The sequence below is a fragment of the Anabrus simplex genome, chromosome 5 (genome assembly GCF_040414725.1).
Source record: "Anabrus simplex isolate iqAnaSimp1 chromosome 5, ASM4041472v1, whole genome shotgun sequence".
Lineage (NCBI taxonomy): Eukaryota > Metazoa > Arthropoda > Insecta > Orthoptera > Tettigoniidae > Anabrus > Anabrus simplex.
Genome location: NC_090269.1, coordinates 451,230,518 through 451,253,815, shown reverse-complemented (window position 1 = coordinate 451,253,815; position 23,298 = coordinate 451,230,518). Strand labels below are relative to the sequence as shown.

Genomic DNA, 23,298 nt, shown 5'->3' with positions numbered 1-23,298 from the left:
ATCCACATCGATCTACTAGGCCCCTCCCTGTCCTGCCCTCCCCTCCCCACGCACAGCGTGGCTCACCACAAACTTTCCATTACCACAGTCCTGAAATAGTGTTTGGTGACAACAGACTTAACATCGGCAGTCTAGATAAATACGTAAGTTTTTCACTATATTATAATTGTATATAATTTATTTTTTGTCATTACTGTTTCATGTTATCACTCATCTCTCTATCATTGACAAGTTTACGCTACGTAAACAATACTGTACATATATAAGCTTATTTTAAGTGATTTGATAGAATCTGAGGATGTTCTTGTAGAACGAAACATGTCATTCTTTGTATGTTAGTGTGTGTTTTACAGATATGCTTTTAGTGTTTTAATTTACATTGTTTTTGCTATGTGTTTGACAGACTGAAAAGCCTTTGCTACATTTAACTAAGTCAACACTGGAAAACATGGCTTCATTTTTAACAAAAGTTCGGTTTTAGGAAAGGTTATTCCACTGAAGCTCAACTTGTAGGATTCCAGCAAGATATAGCAGATATCTTGGATTCTGGAAGTCAAATGGACTGTATCGCGATTGACCTGTCTAAAGCATTTGATAGGGTGGATCGTGGGAGACTACTGGCAAAAATGAGTGCAATTGGACTAGACAAAAGAGTGACTGAATGGGTTGCTATATTTCTAGAAAATAGATCTCAGAGAATTAGAGTAGGTGAAGCTTTATCTGACCCTGTAATAATTAAGTGGGGAATTCCTCAAGGCAGTATTATCGGACCTTTATGTTTTCTTATATATATAAATGATATGAGTAAGGGAGTGGAATCGGAGGTAAGGCGTTTTGTGGATGATGTTCTGTATAGAGTAATAAATAATTTACAAGATTCTGAGCAACTGCAACTTGAATTTGATAATGTTGTGAGATGGACAGCAGGCAATGGTATGTTGATAAACGGGGTTAAAAGTCAGGTTGTGAGTTTCACAAATAGGAAAAGTCCTCTCAGTTTTAATTACTGCGTTGATGGGTTGAAAGTTTCTTTTGGGGATCATCGTAAGTATCTAGGTGTTAATATAAGGAAAGACCTTCATTGGGGTAATCACATAAATGGGATTGTAAATAAAGGGTACAGAACTCTGCACATGGTTATGAGGGTGTTTAAGAGTTGTAGTAAGGATGTAAAGAAGAGGGCATATAAGTCTCTGGTAAGACCCTAACTAGAGTATGGTTCCAGTGTATGGGACCCTCACCAGGATTACCTGATTCAAGAATTGGAAAAAAATGCAAAGAAAAGCAGCTCGATTTGTTCTGGATGATTTCCGACAAAAGAGTAGCGTTACATAAATGTTGCAAAGTTTGGGTTGGGAAGAATTGAGAGAAAGAAGAAGAGCTGCTTGACTAGGTGGTATGTATTACATGTTATAAATCTCATATTATGTTCCGTATTGAAATGTACTTAAAATCAAATAATAATATTAGATTAAAAATTCCACCTGTTCAATACATAAGTGTTTTTTGTTTAAATTTAAGATATAGTTCTTAAGATATTACATACTGGGACATGTTTCACCCATGTTGAGGGCATCATCAGCCTAAAAATCACAAACCTAAAAGAAGGATAAATCAGGATCCTGATTATTTTTATACCTAAATAAGCGGTACAATGTGTATACATTTCAGCAATTTTACGTATTATTTTTAAACTTCCACTTGTTACCACATTTTAAAAAGAACAAGACATTCGCAAAAATCTATACACATTGTATCTCTTATTTAGGTATAAAAACAATCAGGATCCTGATCTATCTTTCTTTTAGGTTTGAGATTTTTTGGCTGATGATGCCCTCAGCATGGGTCAAACATGTCCCTGTATGTAATATCTTAAGAACTATATCTTAAATTTAAATAAAAAACACTTATGTATTGAACAGGTGGAATTTTTAATCTAATATTATTATTTGATTTTAAGTGGTATGTTACAAGTGATTATTTTCATTTTGACCTATTGAAATTCAAATATTAAATGTTAAACAATAATTTTGAAACTACCTATTCAACACTGTTTAAGTCTTTATGACTATAACAATGTCATTATTTTAAATTTTGAGTATGGTACATGTTTCGCCTGGCATTGCAGGCATCATCAGCCATTAATTCTATCTCCAAGTCAGAGCTCTGAGTGGATGCTATTTTAGGATTAATCATAGTCAATTATTTATATAACAGTGCAAAGGAGTGATCAAGCCATCCATGTTTTAATGTTCTAATGTGACATTCTACTCTTGTTCACATTTAATGGAAATTATTGCCTGTTAACTTTTGTAATGTCGGTAATGACATACCTACAATACCTACAATACGAGAAGCAGAGATAAAGCAACTGTTCAGACCACCTCACACAAGCAACACAACGTCTAAAGGACTTCAACACACCCACCAGCCACACACTACATCCAGAATCCAGTGAACTGCTCTTCCACCTTACACTGAATAACCTAAAAAAAAAACTCCACAACAAAACAACATACAACAAGTTTATACGGTCATGAATTAATCTGTTATCTAACAAATCTTGATCTAACTCTCTAACAGCATTCTTGCCATTTCACTATAAGGCACCTAAATATTGATGCTCATTCTTCTAAGATGTGATGCTGACTATAGAATATTTAGACCTCTCCAAAAAACCATATAAGTTGAACATGTTTCAATGTCCTACAAATATAAAATGGAATATTTAAAGATATGACTTCAATAGACTACAATGCCATCCCAGCATCAGCATTTTCTCCATTTGACAGGATATGAGTAAGACATCCCATTGAAACTTCAAGACAAGTTCGACCAGTGCAGTTCCAAAATGTACCATAAGTTTGTATATATTATGTAAATTGTGTAAAAAATAGTTTCTAAGAATATTTTTGGCACTCGTTAATCTCCAATAAGTTGTAAAAATGTACAGATGATTTAAGCCCACTTACATCAAGCCCTTCTCATTACCGACATTAAAAAAGTTAACAGGCAATCATTTCCATTAAATGTGAACGAGAATAGAATATCACACTAGAACTTTAAAACATGGACGGCTTGATCACTACTTTGCACTGTTATATAAATAATTGACTATGATTAATCCTAAAATAGCATCCACTCAGATCTCTGACTTGGAGATAGAATTAATGGCTGATGATGCCTGCAATGCCAGGCGAAACATGTACCATACTCAAAATTTTATATATTGACATTGTTATAGTCATAAAGACTTAACCTGTATTGAATAGGTGCTTTCAATAAATTAAAGTTTAACATTTAATAAGTGGTATGTTCCGAGCTGTTAGCGGAGAGATGGTGTGGAATGACATTAGTAGACGAATAAGTTTGAGTGGTGTTTATAAAAGTAGGAAAGATCACAATATGAAGATAAAGTTGGAATTCAAGAGGACAAACTGGGGCAAATATTCATTTATATAGGAACGGGAGTTAGTGATTGGAATAACTTACCAAGGGAGACGTTCAATAAATTTCCAATTTCCTTGAAATCATTTAGGAAAAGGCTAGGAAAACAACAGATAGGGAATCTGCCACCTGGGCGACTGCCCTAAATGCAGATCAGTATTGATTGATTGACAGATGGCATGCCTTGTAGGAAGACACTTATTCAACAAGGGTGAAAGAAGATCTGATTCTGGGTACCTGGCCCATTCTTGGCAATACAATATAGTATTGTCGGTGTTCAGTACTAGCCGGGTGTGGATTTAGGAGGGTACCTTAGCCTCCCCCGTCCTTTGTCACATATGTTATAAAGAAGATCTTCTCCCACCACTTTTTCTCCAAATCTGTGGGGTCACAGATGCAAACTATGTTGCACATTTGGATTTAGCCCTGTTCTTCCTGAGGCCAACCCTAGGTGGAGGGATGTAATCACTATAACATGTTTCTGTAGTGGTGTTGCAAAGTTTGGGCTGGGAAGGCTTGGGAGAAAGGAGACAAGCTGCTGGACTAAGTGGCATGTTCCAAGCTGTCAGTGGTGAGATGGCATGAGAGGAAATCAGTAGACGAATAAGTTTGGTTGGTGTCTTTAAAAGTAGGAAAGATCACAATGTGAAGATAAAGTTGGAATTCAAGAGGACAAATTGGGGCAAATATTTGTTTATAGGAAGGAGAGTTAGGGATTGGAATAACTTACCAAGGGAGATGTTCAATAAATTTCCAATTTCTTTGCAATCATTTAAGAAAAGGCTAGGAAAACAACAGATAGGGAATCCGCCACCTGGGCGACTGCCCTAAATGCAGATCAGTAGTGATTGATTGAAAGCAGAGCTGGAAATGGTTTGTAAATATTGAAAATATTCAGTGATATATTATAATTCACTAGCTGTAAATGTAAATGTGAGAGCTGAGCAAAGAAGCTTGTACAGTGTGAATATCAGCCTAATAATATGGCTTTCACTGCATTGGGAAAGGAACATCAACTGCAGATATGATATGTGGAGTTTAAAATTTACTGTCTCCACCTGCGAAATTTCAAGACTATAGCTATTGTCCCCATTTCTGCCATCAAGGTTAATTTTGCCTCAGACTAGTCAGCTGCTCCCACGCGTGCTCAGATCGAACTATCGTAAATAATGCCTAAAAATATATGTACACCCTGTTTTTCGATGGGGATCATATAAATATGTACAAGGTGAGATCATCTAAAGGCTATAAATAAAGCAAGGCGAAGCATGATGCCAGTTTAGAGGCAATATGTGTTTATAAAAAATAAACAGAAGAAATATGACAAATAGCAAAAGAACATATCATGAGGTTAACACGGCTCATAATATGGATTGAAGCCCCAATGGCAAATAGCCATTCACTAATATGTGTGGGAATGTCTTCTAAAAGATATTACAGGTAACTCCTTCAGGTGGGAAAATTGTTCTTGGGGGGTATTTCAGACAGGGTTTTACAAGAGACAGAATTATTCTCTCAGCTTGATAAAGTCCATCTTGAGAATCAAAATATCATACAAATATACCATTTTATGCCGACTAAGATGCTTAACATTACAAAGCAAAAATTCTTGAATTTCATTGATTTTAACACATAGGCTAGCGTGCTCGCACCACGCACCTGGCTTTGTCTTTGATAACACTTTCAACTGTAGATGAGTACATTCCCCTTTCCTGCACACTTGACATTGCAGTGGGGGTCCCTAACCTTAAGAAAAGACGTGATTTAATGCACAAGGGGAGACAAGAAGTAATCTAACTCTACAAAATATAACACGCTGATCGGTGAATCTTCCTACGCACAAATATATACATGTCAGTCATGAGAGACCACGTGAGCGCAACAAAATACTGTGGATGGGAACCACACACAATAACATCACAAAAATGGCAAATATGCACAATTTAAGAAAACATGATCATACATTCCAGGGCTCAACGAGAAGAGCATGTGGCATTTACGCAACTTTCTCTCACTCAAAGACTAGATGGAAAATATTAGGAAATCAATTTACACGTTAAGCAACACTTCTCATTACATGACATAAAATCAATCAACTGGTGGACGTTGCAACAACACACACAAATCAACGTGGATTCCTGAAATAAATTATATAACACAAATTCATAAAAATACCAAAATAGGCTTTAACTTTCAACACATAATTCAACCTTGGTCCCTGAGTAAGATTACATGACACAAATATTCCTCAGGGCGGTTATATCATTAAAGAAAATCCAGACAAACGTCGCGATATAAAAATCTCGCGTTCTGCAACAACTGTAGTGACAGGGTCAAAATCCAATAAAATCATCACGAAGTTCAGGCTGCTAAAATAAACTCTCCTCGGTAGACACACTTATCACTGTCGCCAACAACACGGCGGAATGACTCAGAAGCGGTGGTTAAGTCCCCCAAAATAATGCAGCAAATATAAGAAACATAGGGTTCACCTCTTTACACACGCTGCTCAACAGTCTACCCGAGGCAAGTCCCACAATCATGCAAATGCAGGTCTTTCAAATGAGGAATGCGTCCTCTTACTCATAATCACAAAAAGATCACATGTCCTAAAGTTGCCAAAAACAGATATAAATATAAATGACGTCGTTTAACATTCACTCAGGAGACCGCGCTGGTCATAAACCAAAGCACTCGCGCTCGTAAAGTAAAACTTGAATAATAACTGGCCAACTCGGTAATAATGCCATAAGTAGAAACTGACAAATCGATCATATCTGAACGTCTGAAAGTTACTGAAATATCTCCATATTCAACGTAAGGAATTCCCATTAAGAGTAATGATAGATTTTGAAGAACATTGATTCTAAATATTCGGAACTTGAAAAAACGAAACTACGTTCGAGGAACTCAGTCACTAATATACACTCATCTTTATATTCAAATAATCATGAAGATGACAATCAATCATTACTGATCTGCATTTAGGGCAGCTGCCCAGGTGGCAGATTCCCTATCTGTTGTTTTCCTAGCCTTTTCTTAAATGACGCTACCAACACTTGTGGATCCAAACTCCACCATCTCACACATTCCAATTCACACATCATGCAATAAATCCCAGAAAAAGCTGATGGCATGTTTCCGTACATTTTGAGTTCCCATTAATAATACTTTAATCTAGTCCTTCCTGACTTTAATTTAAATCCTTATTTACACTTAAATCTCCGATACTTGCACTGCGTCACAAACATCAAAGAAAAACAATTCAAAAATATATGAGGCTAAAACAAAACAGACTCATAAAGAGAATTACGTTAACCACTCGGCCAAAAATCTAAATCAAATGAAAAGAAAGCAAGCTGTGACCTCATGCAATCGGTCCACATATACGTTACAATAATATTTACATGTACAAGCTTCCAACCCTTTACTTCGTTGCTGGTTCTGCTTCTGGAGATTGTCTAAAAATCCCCTCATTCACGGTGTAGAAAACGAGGTCAATATTAACCTGCCAGTTACTAGAATGCTACCGCCGGTGTAATTTCAACTGACCGTGATTCAGCCACAGAACAACTCTCCTCATCTAACTAGTTCAAATGTTTTCCATTTAAATGCTGGACTGGAAATAGTGAAGTTTATGTCCTCGAACAATCTATTTACACAGGCAAGCATTGAAATGATTATCTGAAACTGTTCTTTCACTCTGGAAATCGAAATATAATTGCCATTCTCCCAAAGTTTAAAATCTTATATACTTAAATGCTGTCTGAGCGTCCTCAACAAAAGTTACACGTCCCCACACGATGAAGATAAATAAGTCCAGACCCGCGCTCGAGAATATAATACTTCATCTCACTACGTTACCTGCGCAGAATCTTGCCGAATAAAGGGCCCACACGCTAGTCGCTTTTATTAATTCGTCTTCTCAGATGCTGTTGTATGCACGTTTGGGGCCATCACTTACATAGACCAATGCCTAGCCAAAATGACTCTGACGCTATCAAATCATTGGTTCAACACATCGCGTACCTGACGCTTACTTAAAACACATCTTCCTATCTTTCCTATCCGCTCGCCGGGCCTCCAAAATGTTTTCCGCTGGTTCCACCGTTGAAGTTCCATTCTTTCCTTGTTCTGCTTTGTGTACGTTATGTCGAAATCCCATCGTCTAAACATAACTGGCGAGCAAAGAGAGCTGGGCTCCAAGCTTCCTGCAGAAATTGCGACATGTACTGCTGAATGTAGATGTTCTCTGCCAGTTACCAAGATTTAATGAAAAGGAAATATATGCTGCACATTCGGAAAATGACCAATTAATTAAATTTGCACTTCAATAAAGGCACACTATGTAATAGGTTCAGCTGTAGAAAATGTTGCATTTCATTCTATGAAAGATCAAGTTGAAGAATCAGTTGTGGCAAATGACTGTGATAATCCTCATGACCTCAGTGTAGCCTTCGATGGTACGTGGCAAAAGAAAGGATATACCCCTCATGATCGAGTATTAGCGGCCACTAATATTGACGCTGGAAAACTAATAGATATGTACATAATATCCAAGTACTGTGGATGAAAGATGATTGTGCTGCCAAGTTGGGTGATGGAGAAGGAGTGAGAACGGATTTCAGCGTTCCATCCAGTGACATAATATTCGATAAACCTGATGGCGATAGCAAGGTATATAATGACGTGATTATCTCAAATTGTATGGAGATACCGTAAAAATAAGCTAGAATTCCTGGGCCATGTGCGGAAAAATGGGACCACGACTGAGGCGACTGAAGGCAAGCATGAGGGGACAAAAGTTGACAGATTGCAAGCCAATCAGTGGTGAAAACACACTAACTGGCTCAGCTCTTGACCACCTTCAAAACTGCTATGACGTAGCAATCAGGCAAAACTTTGAAAGTTTTAATGCTATGAAAAGAGTAGTGTGGGCTCTGTATTTGCGCACACTGTCCTCAAATGAAGAGCTCAACCATGGATTGTGTGCGAGGTCCGGTAGGTTGGTGCAAGTATAATAGTAGCTTGATAACTATGAAAGAATATCACCTCTTGCTGTGATGGAAATACTAAAGCCGGTTTTTAGGGACTTGGCGCACCCTGATCAGCTGAAAAAACCTCTGCACGGCCGGACAAAGTCCAAATGAGAGTGTAAACAATGTCATCTGAGACGGATTCCCAAGACAGTGCTTATGGGTATTTATGCCCTACTCTGGAGTATTTGATGCAGTAGCAACATTGAGTGACGGAATGTAACAAGATTTAACGTTTTGAAAAACCTGGGTTTGGGTATCGGGAGCCGAACTGTGGCTACATTGCTATGATGCAACAAGGAAAGACCCCGAAATGCTAAGCGGAAGTTCGAGGAATTATCCAAACAGCCCGAAGAAGGCATAGAGCTGCCAAAAGAAATCCGGACAAATGTGAAGAGGAAGAAGATGACCCAACTTGTGGGACAGGCTTATTTTGACATTCTAAATTTGTACGCTGTTTTCTCGTAAATTTACGTTTTTAATTATTTTTTTCTCAGCTTCTGCAACATATAGGAGATTGAAACTATCACTATTTGTTTGTTAAAGTGTTGTGTGTATACTCAAGGTCTCTAAATACCTGGTTTCAAATATTTATTCACATTAATGTAGGCTAGGTTCTGCAGAATGTACATTTTTCTACCTAAGAATATATATTTATTAAACTGGAGGCGCAATTTAACTGAAATATGCTTCAGTATCTAGTCAACATAAATATCTTAAACACACAGAAATTTCATGCATGTGTCATGTGAAATCTTTGAAAACAAAGGTACATGAAGCATGAACCGGAGGGGCAATTTCACTGAAATATGCTTCAATATCTAGTCGACATAAATATCTTAAAAACACAGAAATTTCATGCATGTGCCACGTGAAATCTTTCAAAACAAAGGTACATGAAGCATTGATACTTCAGCATTGTGGGATGAGGCATTCTGGGTTCCCTTAAATGAGCTAGGCTGTGGGTTTTTCCATTACGAAATTATCAGATGATTATTGCACGTAATATCGTGACGTTAGGAATTGATAGATAAGACGCAACGCAACGTCGTAAGAAGTGAGAGATTTTTAAAATCAAGACTACACCCTGAATTTGAGCTCAATTTATGTTCAGTCTCAGGAATGTGATATTCATTAATAACGATCTCTCAGTAGGAAATCAGTGCGTGAAATGTTCAGCAGCTATTCATGTGAGTGAGACCTGACTGTTGAAATATTTTTCACATGGTTTTAATTTGTCACTGTAGATCGAGCCCGGAGGTGAGGTATCCAGATCATGCACATCCGGATGGTAGACGACATATCACGGGACACAATGAGGATCGTCCCTTCAGGTGCGATCACTGCGGAAAGCTTTTCAGTAGCGGAAGCAACCTGTCTGAACACGCCATGATCCACATGGACAAGTCGCTCCACGTTTGCGGAATTTGCCAGAAAAGCTTTGCTAATAGAAGCACGCTAACGGTGCATATGCGATTGCATAAAGGTGTCAAGATTTATCAGTGTTCAGTATGCGAGAAAATGTTCAATAGTTTGTGGCTCTTGAACAACCACGTGCGCACACATACAGGCGAGAAGCCGTATTCCTGCAATATTTGTGGCAAGGCTTGGAGCCGTAAAATCAACCTAACCGAACACATGCGAACGCATACAGGGGAGATGCCGTTCAGTTGCAACGTCTGTGGAAGGGCCTTTAGCCAGAAAGCGTACCTCACTCGACACAGTCTGATGCATACAGCAATGAAGCGCTGTCACTGCGATATCTGTGGGAAAGCCTTTAGCCATATAACCAATCTAACTAAACACAAGCTGACGCATACAGGCGAGAAGCCATTTTCCTGCAGTGTCTGTTATATGAGTTTTAGCGAGAAAGGCAGTCTAACCCGACATTTACGGACCCATACAGGTGAAAGGTCCCACCAGTGCAGTATCTGTTTCAAGTACTTTAGCCGGGACAGCGGTCTCAGAACACATTTGCGAATGCATACAGGAGATAGGCCATATTCCTGCAATATCTGTGGTAAGACCTGGAACCGGAGAACTAATCTAACTGATCACTTGCGAACACATACAGGCGAGAAACCATACCGCTGCAACGTCTGTGGCAAGTCCTTTAACAAGAATTCCAATCGAGCCAAACACTTGAGGACACATACAGGCGAGAACCTCTCCCCTGCCGTATCCGCCGGAAGTCCCCAAGCAGCAAATTCAATCTGAAGGAACACTTGACTCACACGGACGAGAAGGTGTTCGAATGGGCAGTATGCCAGAGATGGTAAAAGTTCTTTGCAATTAAACGTCCACCTATGGGTGCTTAGAGAAGCCGTATTGTTGCGATACCTGTGGCAAGTCCTTCAGCCACAAATTCCATTTAACCATGTCCTTTACCCAGAAAGTGATTCTAACCATAAATTTGTGGACGCAAATGGGCGATTAACCCACTAGTTCGAACTCAGCACCATGCTGTCCACCCACACAGGCGACAAGGCCAACGTTTGTTTATTTCTATTGCATAGGCAAATGTTAGAGTGTATTTTCAATAACATTTCTGGGCATTTGAATTAATATTCCAGGTTCGATGTGTCCATCATGCAGTGTTCGTGAATTTTACCATTGAGCATTTAATAATTATTTTAGTGTAATTTACGAGTTTATCTTTAAATATTTGGGATGTATGTTCGTGTTCTATTTATGCGTGATGGATTGTCGATGGTGTGCCCTGGAGTGGAAAATTAGGATAATGGTTGAAGTGCATGCAAGGGATTCTTGTAATTGCTCGGCCATGATTGGACCAGTGAATTAGAGTAGCTAACCCACTCCTATTAGATGAGAGGTGTTGATCCAAATTTGACACAGGGAGTGGGTAACACATAGAATTCCGTACGATTTAGCAATGCTGTACCATTAGTCCAAGGGATACCCATGTTTTAAGGTCAAGTTTTACATGTAGTAGTTATAATATTTTGTGTTCACAGTTTAGGAGGACGATTTTAGCAGATGTATTTGAACTCCCTGATCATTAATATTTAAGGCTTACCGAAGTGTCGAGTTTACTTCAATATTATTTAGGGCTTCATTTGGCGTAAAAACAGAATTATAGTAGCACAGGATTTATTTTCATAGGTTTTCATGGATTTATTCGAATAACCGACTACAACCTAACAATGTATTCCATGACAGAGATTATTTTTAATTAACTGTCGTAGGGAGATCGCCAATAGTTTAAAGATCACATAGTAAATCCAGGATCGTGTTTCTTTACCCATTAGATGTTAGTCTGATTAAAAATACAGTATATTCTCATTTTGTTGGAATCGGCTTGCGTGTGTTCAGTTACAAGTATTCAACTTGAAGTTAACCTGGAATTTACAATTGTCTGTGTATTAACTTCATTCATTCATTTAATTTAATTAACACTTGTTTTCTGTGAACACTCATTGTTGTAAATGCAGTGTAGAATAGTAATATTTATTGGCACTTGAAGTCCTCTTGCTGTGTGGGGATCACATTGGGCAGCAGCCACGTTCAGTTAACTTCGTGAAGTTTCACTTTGCTTATCAGACATGTTTACTTAATGTTAATTTTTAATTATAATGGATGATAAAGATAAGACAGTGATGTTAATTGGACGTTACTCAGATTCAATAAAGGGCCCAGGTAAATTGTCCTGTGCTGATTGTCAATTAGTGGACAGCCTTAATTTAAAAGAACATCTGCAGATCAGTTGCTTATATTTACTTATTCTAGAAATGGGGAGCTTACCCAACAGTTATTTACGGGTGCTGAGCAGACCGACTTCAAACCTGTCTTTGTTTCAAGGTTAACCTCAAGGTGGTTTTCTGATAAATAACCCTTCGGGAATGCTGTAGTGGTGAATATTATTAACATTCTGAAATCTTTGTTGACCTCAGACAACTGTTTATATTCATACTTGTAAACAAACCCGCCATCAGGTTTCTCTGTTTCTGATTGAATAAACATAGTCATATTAGAAAAGCTTCTTATTTAAGTAAGTAGCCCATCTTTGATACCTGATAGATATGCTTGCAAGTGACAATGAGCCATTAACCTCCCTGAGTCAAAAGAGTTAAAACTTCATGAGGAGACCTGGAACAGGTAAATATCCATACGACATGAAGAAAAGGATTCAGTATTCAGGATGTCTCTTTGACACTTCACCACTTGCAATGTTTGGATATAAGAGATATTTAGCGCCTGATTCTTGTTTTCATTAGTAAAACGCCAGTGGACATTTCTCTGCCATCAAGTAAACAAGAATAGAGCAACGTAGAACTAGTATACTGCAGATGTGGATATATGAGTCCTTACTAACAGATGCCCCCTCCAGCACATGATTTTCATGAATAGCTAGGGGAGAGAAGTTTAATTTATTTGCTTTCAGAACAGGTTGACAGACACAATGTTATTGTAGAAGGGCTAAGGGGGGATGTAGATTTCTACTACTGGTCTGCTCATAATTAAAGAAACAAGCAAGTGGCATGCAGAAAGGGTGAGCACAGGTGTACTAATTCTTCAACAACAATTTCTTTGATTTTCATACCCTATTATGACTTAATTCAGCAGTCATTTTCAATAGTTTTCTCCTGCACTTATGGATTCATCCCTGTTGTAAGATCCTTGTGTATCATCCAGGTTTTGTCTTATTCCTGCATCCAGATGGCCACTCAATGAGTGTTACTTATCACCCTTCTGGAGTTATGAATCAGAAAAATGGTTGCCCTGGGCTTAGAGCAAGCGGATGTAAAGGATCTGGGATTCATGACGAGATAACTCATGAAATGTCTTTGCTCCTTCCATACACAGAATGTTCTCTCGCTGGAAAATGGCGCAGAGGACCAGGTTGCTCTCTGGTGTACATCGTGAGGTGTGACAAGGGTGTTCTCTTGTGGCTGAAGAATGTACTCCCCTGGTTTACAAGTCATCAAACAAATCTCGCAATGGACGGCCTTTTACTCCAGCAAAAATCTGTCTATTATAAACGAATTTATTGGTCAACATGATTGCCATCACAAATAATAAACTTGAGTCTGCTGAGTTCTGCAGAATATGATATGCATTTCCCAGGTATTCATGGATTTATTAGAGTACTGAATGATCCTTCTGGACATACGAACCTATGCAATATCCAAACCATGGACATTACCACATTTCGAAACTTTGTGTCAATAAAATATTCACTTCGACATTTTTACAAAAAAAGTCTGTACATGCTACATAACCTCTGAAATATCTACCAGGAACATACTGTATTTTAAGTATTGAATAGGTGGAAATCTAAGTTTTATTATTCTCCTTTTAGTAGACTTTCAATATGAAAATAAGTGATGATAGTCTCTTGCAACGTACTGAATCTCACAAATTGAGTCGAATGTTCCATAACTTCATGGACAAACATATCTCTACCACCAACAGTTACCAACTTTCTCACTTCCAAATACAATATTGCAGATGCATATGTTACCTACTTCAAGGTGGACCCCATAGCTCACTGGACTGAACCTTGGTGTTATCACGTCCTGACAAATTTATCACAGAATGACGTTTCACTGATAAAAATATATCCCGCAGATATTAACTATTAGGTGTTCCATTACTTATTCCCATTATAAACAGATAATTGTTTTATATATTATTTATGTTTAGTGATGCAGCCATGCACTAAATAAATAATAGTTATTGTCATCAACAAGTTACAGGTTGACCAAAACTCAACAACTCAGGTACGCAACGGATTGTACATCTGTGGACATGAATACTCGAAATTAACATATTTCACGTCCTCTAACGTTCACTGTTCTACCGTAAGTATGATCGTGACTACGTCTGAACGAATTCCTTGAGAATGTGGCATATTGAACGCCCCTATCCGGAAGATAGTTATGACAAAATTTCTACTACAACGCACAACACAAGCTAACATCGCATATTTCTCCACGGGTCTTCTCAGCACACAAATAAGGAGCTGCAACTATAGTAAAGTACCACTAAAATAAAACAAAGTAAAACCAGCAAAATGTTAGCAAGGCAAAATGCACTGAACTACAGTGTAAAATTATTGGAATACTTGGACCTTCTTTAACTCATAGCTACTCCTATTTTAAGCTCACCGGCGTCCTCTCTTATGTTTATTTATTCATTATGAACTTACTGGTTTCCTGTACGTAAGTTCATATAAACTGCACCAACACAATATTTTTCAGACCAGGAAGAAAAGTTAAGTTCAGCTTACAGGGAAAAACGCAGTGGCTACATATTATGCCAGTAATCTATAAGGGGTTAATCCCAAACAGCCACATGCCACAACTTATCCTCCTTAGCTCCGTATTATATTAGAAATATTTCCGAACCACCTCTAAAATTTAAGTGTGAAAATTGTAATTAATTATGTACATTACAAAATATATTAGGTTATAGGTAGAGCCCTGCACATCCGCATCCGCGAGTGGTTATCCACATCTGCGAATGACTATCCGCGCATATTTAACTAGAGTATACGACACCCAAGGTATTGAAATGGATAGATCTGTTAACTTAACACAATAGCCCGAAACCTGTCACGAGAAGCCCTACAGTCGCAGGTTTATGGGGACTTTTTGCAACAACTACCGACGTATTGACCTTTTCGTTGACTGAGGGCAGGAGCCAGTTAGGCTTAGGTCACATTTACAGCTTTATGGTGTCAAGGCCCTTATTATATCACCATTTCCCCATACCAATATCATTGGTGGCTTGACCACAATAAATATAAGCACATATCTGAGTGAAAATCAATAAACTTCGTTATTTAGAAAGTATTTGCAAAATTATTCGCACTGCCATGCAGTTTGCACCCGCCAAGACAGTAACTTAGCGGATATCGGCTCTAGGTATAGGCCTAACTCTTTATTGTATCTGGTCAAAGGACGTAATTGGAAATGATGTTGATTTCTGCCCTCTTTCTTTCATTATTGTTTTGTTGATGTGAAAGATCAGTCTGAATTTAATAAATAAATACATACACACATCTTCATTATAGACTGTTATGCATTTCAGCATTCAGTCGGCAAGCGTCTGTGAATTTGATAATCACCACCACAATCCTCTGTTTGTAACTAGTCCTGAGGCCTTGCATACTTTTCTACCTCTTATAAATCGTTAGAAATTGAGTCTAACCAGTGTTGTCTTGGTCTCCCTTTACTTCTCCTTCCCTCCATAACGGAGTCGTTATTATCCTAGGTAAGCTATCCTCCATTCACATCACATGAAGCCAGCACCAAAGCCAGTTCATGCGTACAGCTTCATTTGACGAGTTCATTCCTAACATAGCCTTTATTTCTTCATTCTGACTACCCTTTGTTCCTACCTGTTTGTACCAGCATTCCTGCATTCCCATTATTTCACCATTCCAGGTCTAATTTCATTTATTCCTGCTACTTTATGCCAACGGAGTTTCTTTACCATCCTTTCCACTTCCTCAAGCGTAATATCACCAACATCAATGTCCTCCTTCCTATGTGCTCGGTTGTTTGCTATGTCAACGTGAAGATTTCCATTTACGTTGAGAAGATTTTTCAGTATATTCCTTCCACCTCTTCAGTGATTCCCTGAGATTACTCCCTAATATTACTCGTAGGAAGAGAGATCAGTAATGGGTTGTTGTACACTAGTGTCCAAAAGTTAAGCATAATCACTAAACGAGGCCGCATAGGAATGTCTGACGGATTGGCCAAGAAACGGAAGCAAAATCACACACACCTTGTCGAAAAACACAGTGTAAGAAAGGTTCTGATAGCTAAGGTACACCTCAACAACTAACAAAACTTGGCAATGTCTTACAAACAAAATATGCTGTTAATAGGGTGTATGGCCACACCTGCTTCGCGGCGACGTTCCTTGCTCTCTATCAGGTGGTCCAAGACTTCTTGTGGCAGTCGATTCCATTCCCCCGAAAGGAAAATGCGAAGATCTTGGAGGGTACTTGGTGGAGGCTGACAAGATGCAACTCACCTCAGGACAGTCCGTGCGATGCATGTCTTCCCCAGCCAGAAATTCATCCACTAGAGCAGCGCGGCGAGGTCGGACATTATCATTCATCAAGAGGATGTCTGGACCAACCGCACCTCTGAAGAGTCGAACATGTGGTCTCACTACCCCATCCCTGTATCTCCGAGCGTTAACAGTGTTCCTCGGACTACCCATGAAGATGTGCAGATCCGTACGGCCATTCAATATGATGCCGCCCCACACCATGACGCCACCACCACCACCATACTGGTCACGTTCCACGATGTTCCTGTTGTTTTGTCGGCTACCCGGTTCTCTCCAGATTAATGTGCGACGGGAGTCGTTCGGCAAACTGAAGCGGAATTCATCTGTGAAGAGCACGTGCCTCCATTCATTCATGGTCCAGCTTCGATATTGAGGGCTCCACAGTAATCGGGCCCATCTCTGTGACGGAATGAGCAGGCCGCACACCGAGAGCCCTGCTGTTGTGAGGCTCCGGTACACAGTTTTGAGGGAAACAGCAACCCCTGAGACGGCTGCAGGCTCCGCCGACAATTGTCTTGCAGATGCACTCCGTCCTGCTGTGGGGTCGACCTGGTACTGGCCGAAGACTAACATCTCCTGTGTCTCCAAAGCCTGGAAATGACACCTTGTGGCACATTCAAGGAGACGGCGACTTCGGTCTCTCTGTCCTGCTTCCAGGTGGCCGAGTATTCTACCCTGAAAACGGGGTCCAAATGGCGTCATAGTGACGCTGTCACGTTCAGCACGAGGCTACACCCCGCACACTATTACAGGGCAAACACGACTGAGGGAATATGGGGCTCAGGCACAGGTTGTGTTTACCTTGCGGTCGCGCCGCCTGTCAAAGCAGGGAACACTCCTTTCCTATACCGAGCGAACACATAAGGTTAGTAGGTGCATATGTTGTGCGATTTGCGGTCTATTTCCTGTTGCCCTGCTTACTCGTAACTCATGCTTAACTTTTGGACACTAGTGTACAAAGCTATCACTGTTGACATCTCTGGATATTGTTAGATTCATTTCCTTCCATTGGTTGCCCATTATTTTTAAGATGTCTTCTAATGTTGCTAAGATCATTCAACTACTACCGATATGCATTTAGGGCAGTCGCCCAGGTGGCAGATTCCCTATCTCTTGTTTTCCTAGAAATTGGAAATTTATTGAACATCTCCCTTGGTAAATTATTCCAGTCTCTAACTCCCCTTCCTATAAACGAATATTTGCCCCAATTTGTCCTCTTGAATTCCAGCTTTATCTTCATAAGATGGTTGAATGTGAGATTTCTTTCATTGTCAGTAAAATTTCATCTTTGTAGACTGCTGTTTCTGAGTCTTGTATGGTAGAAAGTTTTTGGATGAGGTCACTGATAAGGATTGCATTTTGAGACATTTCCCAGATATTGATGGCAAAGTGATTCCTCAATATCCTTCTACAGAGTATATCTGGTCTTGTTCCCTTTTTGGAATCAGTTTACCTTTTCACAGCATTTTGGGGAGCGTCGAAGAAGTATTTGTTTAGCTGGGTCATTCAGGAATTTGGAATTACAGTAGAACCCCTATTTAACGTTCTGACAGGGTCCTGATCTTTTAAACCTTAAATAGGGCTTTACCTTAAATCGAGGTTTCAGTAGAAAGCACACCTTTGCCTGTATTAACATAAATTGTACCGTCGTATATTACTTGCACAGTGACAGCAATAAAACAAGGAGGTATCTACCCTACACACTCTTCTGTAGGTACATTTTGTTCTACATTTTGACAGATTTTTGTCGATGAATGCATAACCAATTCGGTTTAAGGTTCATGTGACATTATACATGATTTTTCATGAAAGTCTGGAAATATACCAAACGCGCACAGAAACACGTAAAAATAAGTATGAAACAGCAATCGGTATGTTTAACATTTTTCCAAACAGCGGCTTACTCATTAGCATGTATTTTCTAATTCCAATAGTCTGAACACGGATATTCAGTTTCGTTCTTGGAAACTGTAATAGCATCATCCGGAGGCTTGTGTCAAACAGTTTCTTACGTCAAAGGCGATCACCTAATCTTATTATGAAAATATTTCAGGCTCCATGTAGAATAATGATAACATTTTCACAGTAATCTTACATGGGAACAGCCTTTCTGAAATGTAACAAAATGGGAAAGTACATAGCCTTGCCTCTGAAATTAGTTATGCACACTGTACTTTAAGTACGACATTCTTATTTTATTTCTGTACATAGTATTAAAATTAAGTAATCGTTTACTTCAGCCTTTATTTATAATGAGTTAACAACTGCTGTCTTTGCACTTATTGCAAAAACTTGTTATCCCAATGTTTGTTTACCCCAGTTGGAGTTGTGAGCAATCTCACTCAAGATCAACTCGGTCGCGCATGGCGAGGAATCGATACGGAAGGTGACCAATTGCATTCAGTATAAACGGTGGAATTGTGTGTATGTATAATGAAAACGGAAGGCAACTAACACGGCCGAATTTGCCTTTAATAGTGGATGAATCAGTAAAAGTGTTCTCATTGTAACCGAAGGATATTTCACAGATTAATATAGGAATGTTGAGAGGTTATAAGAACATTGGGGTTCTCTTCTACTAGAGCGGCCGCAGTCAGGTGTGTATCCTCTCACTGTAGACTGCGCTCTTCAGCAAGCTTATGACGTGTTCTCTTCTACTAGAGTGGCCGCAGTCAGGTGTGTATCCTCTCACTGTAGACTGCGCTCTTCAGCAAGCTTATGACGTGTTCTCTTCTACTAGAGCGGTCGCAGTCAGGTGTGTATCCTCTCACTGTAGACTGCGCTCTTCAGCAAGCTTATGACGTGTTCTCTTCTACTAGAGTGGCCGCAGTCAGGTGTGTATCCTCTCACTGTAGACTGCGCTCTTCAGCAAGCTTATGACGTGTTCTCTTCTACTAGAGCGGTCGCAGTCAGGTGTGTATCCTCTCACTGTAGACTGCGCTCTTCAGCAAGCTTATGACGTGTTCTCTTCTACTAGAGTGGTCGCAGTCAGGTGTGTATCCTCTCACTGTAGACTGCGCTCTTCAGCAAGCTTATGACGTGTTCTCTTCTACTAGAGCGGTCGCAGTCAGGTGTGTATCCTCTCACTGTAGACTGCGCTCTTCAGCAAGCTTATGACGTGTTCTCTTCTACTAGAGTGGCCGCAGTCAGGTGTGTATCCTCTCACTGTAGACTGCGCTCTTCAGCAAGCTTATGACGTGTTCTCTTCTACTAGAGCGGCTCACTGTAGACTGCGCTCTTCAGCAAGCTTATGACGTGTTCTCTTCTACTAGAGCGGCCGCAGTCAGGTCTGTATCCTCTCACTGTAGACTGCGCTCTTCAGCAAGCTTATGACGTGTTCTCTTCTACTAGAGTGGCCGCAGTCAGGTGTGTATCCTCTCACTGTAGACTGCGCTCTTCAGCAAGCTTATGACGTGTTCTCTTCTACTAGAGCGGCTCACTGTAGACTGCGCTCTTCAGCAAGCTTATGACGTGTCCCATAACCATAAATAAACATTTGAGAATTTTAACATTTCCCTAACTTCGCCCTTTTGTAAATCACGTTCAATCAAATATAAAATTCCATTGCTCTTATCGAATAATTTTTGAACTGGAAATTTTTCCGTTGAATGCGAGTTTATGCTAAATCGAGGTCATGTGAAATTGGGGTTGTCCTCAGTGCCACCTGCTCCAGACAGTGCCTTTCTTACATCCTGTACCTCATGTTTTGTGAAAACCATTCCACCTAGTGACCTGAACTCCAACATGCTGATATTAATTTTCTTGTGATCCATTATTCTTCACTGTCTTCAGCAGGGTTATTTTCCCGGGAAGAATTTATTTTTAATCTCTTTTTTAGTTTGCTTTACATCGCACTGACACACACGCGTCTTATGGCGATGATAGGATGGAAAAGGTTTAGGGGTGGTAGAAAAGCGGTTGTTGTCTTAATTAAGGTACAGCCGCGGCATTTGCTTAGTGTGAAAATGGGAGACCATGGAAAACCATCTTCATGGCTGTCAACAGTGAATTTGAATCCACTACCTCCCGAATGCAAGCTGGCCTTTACGTGGCCCAAACCACGCGAGCAAAAGCTGTATATTTTTTCTGATGTTGTTGTCGAACAATCTTGGAGAGGTAACGTTGTCACGTCACGCGCCTTATAAAGCTGCCTGTAGGGTTCGTGGTCCTTTGGTGGTTTCTGTGCCAAACATTCTGCTTGGCTTTTAAAAGTTCTGATTTGAAAGTAAAAAAGTTCTTATTCGTGTAACAGTCTGGAATATTTTATTTTTTCCTTCTTCTCATTTCATCTTTTCATTCTGCATTGTGTTCCATTACTTTTATTTTAAGGCATATTTGGTACTAAGGGGAATGCAATTTCGGTTAATTTCTTCTAATACAGGTCAGCTTGATCCGCCACATAGCTCGATGAAGCTTGAACCATGCTGCAGATGGCAGTGAAACAAACAGAAATGACACAGATCCCGTGGACATCATAAAAGAAGGAACATGCTGTGTGATCACTATGGAGAGCGTCTGTGAGGAACCTGCATGTATTATATAAATGAACGTTAAGAACGACACAGGGCAGGGATATTAATCGCTTACAATTAAAAAACCCTGACCTGGCAGGGAATCGAACCCGAGGCCGCCGGATGATAGGCGGACACGTTGCCGCCTACACCATGGGGCCGAATAACACCCATGAATGCTCTGCAGTGTGTTCCCACGCTGGCCTCAAGATTAGTAAGGAGTTCTTGTGGTAGGGCTTTCCATTCCTCCACCAGTGCGGTTCACAACTGCTGGATGGTCTTTGGTTCATGTCGACATGTCCCACACATGCTCGATGGGATTTAAGTCAGGGGAACACGTAGGCCATTCCGTTCGCTTTATACCCTCCCGTTCCAAGAGCTCCTCCACCTGCGCCCTAGATACATGTTTCCCTCGGCATTCTTAGGTGCAGCGGAACTAGGACCTGCTGGCCGGGTGTTAGGATGCTGGCACCAGAATTACATTGTTGTGGTTTCTAACCACATGGGTGTAGCTGATAAGGCTGCCAAAGAGGCCTTTGCCTTGCAGGTTTCCAGGCAGTCATATTTGCTCTCATCAGAGACATTTGGTTATGTCCCATTGGGAGGTGGTGTGGCAGGCCACTCCTCTCTCGAATAAGCTGACAGCGATAAAAAGAACTACGAAGGTATGCAAGACTTCGCTTCGGACTTCTCAGAGAGAAGCAGTGGTATTATGTCCTCTTCGGATCGGTCACGACATACCTACTGAAGGGTGAACGTACTTGCGGCGGTACACATCGTTATGGAGTGCGTGTGCCGTAGTCTAAAACCCCCGAGTGCACTCTCCCTTATCGTACGAGATGACGAGCAGTAAGCAGAGAGTGCTCTTCAACATTTACTCAGAGGCCTACCATAGGCATCGTTATCAACGGGCAACGTCTAAACAACCTCCGTTATATTGACGACACGGTATTGCTAGCAGACAAGCACTTCTTTATACCAGGCGAGTTGGCCGTGCGGTTAGTGGCGAGCTTGCATCCGGGAGATAGTGGGTCGAATCCCATGCTGCAAGCAACTTTCACTTTGTCTAATAACACTTGAAGGTTTTGCACAATGCAGCGGTCACCTGCTGCTGTGGTCGACCCCCTCCTCTCTTTCGGGCAGCGGTGCCAGTGGTTCGGAATGATCTCCGCGCACATGAAACAAAGACAGATAGATATTTATTTCAATAATTAATTCCAACGAGCCAAAGGCTCATACAGAGCAATTGTACAATGAATAATATATTATGACCTTACAATGACCTGTAGCAATATGTCGGCCGGTCATTGAAAGTCATAAGTGAAATGAAATGTGTATCAATGACTTGGAAAAAGGTGTAACGTGTCAATGTGCGGCTTACGCGCATATTTATAAAAGAACCGATACAACTCGTAAGTGTAGAATAGACATAATGGATGAGAGCCGGTGGATCGAACTCAAGACCCCGTGGTATATGTCGAATTACGTCAAGATCAGCTTCATCTACAAGCAAGAGCTCAGTACAATGTCAGCATCAGCTGAGAAGAATGTGGCTAGACATGATATCTAGTTTGAAGTTGTAAAGGGGGCCATGGATTAGCATGAAACTTCATATGGCAAATCATCTAATGGGCCCGTGCTGACGTGTTTCATAGTAAGAAGAAGAACAATAGTGTGTGTTTTCCTTTAGCAACTTCTATGATGAAGGTTAGAGTTGTTATTCAGTTCCTCAAATGTCAAAAACACATGTATAGCTAGCATAGGATTTCTCTGCTTATGGAAAGCAACTTATTATTATTGAAAATAGTAATGGAAGGAGTTCGTGTTTTACTTACTGATTACTGTATGAAGCAAGCTGAAAGATCTGGTTCTGTAATTGATAAACATAAAGAATAAGCCCAGATATAAGTTATATAATAGCCAAAATCATTTGCAAACCTCGAATTATATGTTTCCTCAGGCCAGTATCAAACTGGAATAGTGAAGATACAATTAGTGTGAAATTGTATTCCTAATTATATTGTACAAGTTTCAGGTGGCGGCCGGAGATGTTAAATCACTATCTGACCAGGGAATGTAAATGAACAACATGAAGTGCTAAACCAATATAGTGCCCTGGCGGACTCAGGCCTCTGCCGGAATGGACGGAATTACAAAAATGATGATTAAACCGCTGCGGAATTACCATGAAGAAGCCAGATAAGTTATTGTACTTGTCTATCTTTTGCTTTCCTAGAATGCTTTAGTAGCGTTAG

General features: G+C 40.0%; 1 protein-coding gene across 1 annotated transcript in view; it reads left to right on the top strand.

The window, feature by feature from the left end:
* The window catches only part of LOC136875104 (zinc finger protein 83-like), a 57,325-nt gene extending 46,625 nt beyond the window's left edge, over positions 1-10,700 (top strand). Inside the window, exon 5 of the mRNA XM_068227900.1 lies at positions 9,731-10,700. Within this exon, the coding sequence (XP_068084001.1) occupies positions 9,731-10,700 (970 nt within the window). The remainder of the gene's footprint in view (positions 1-9,730) is intronic.
* The last annotated feature ends 12,598 nt before the right edge of the window (positions 10,701-23,298 follow it).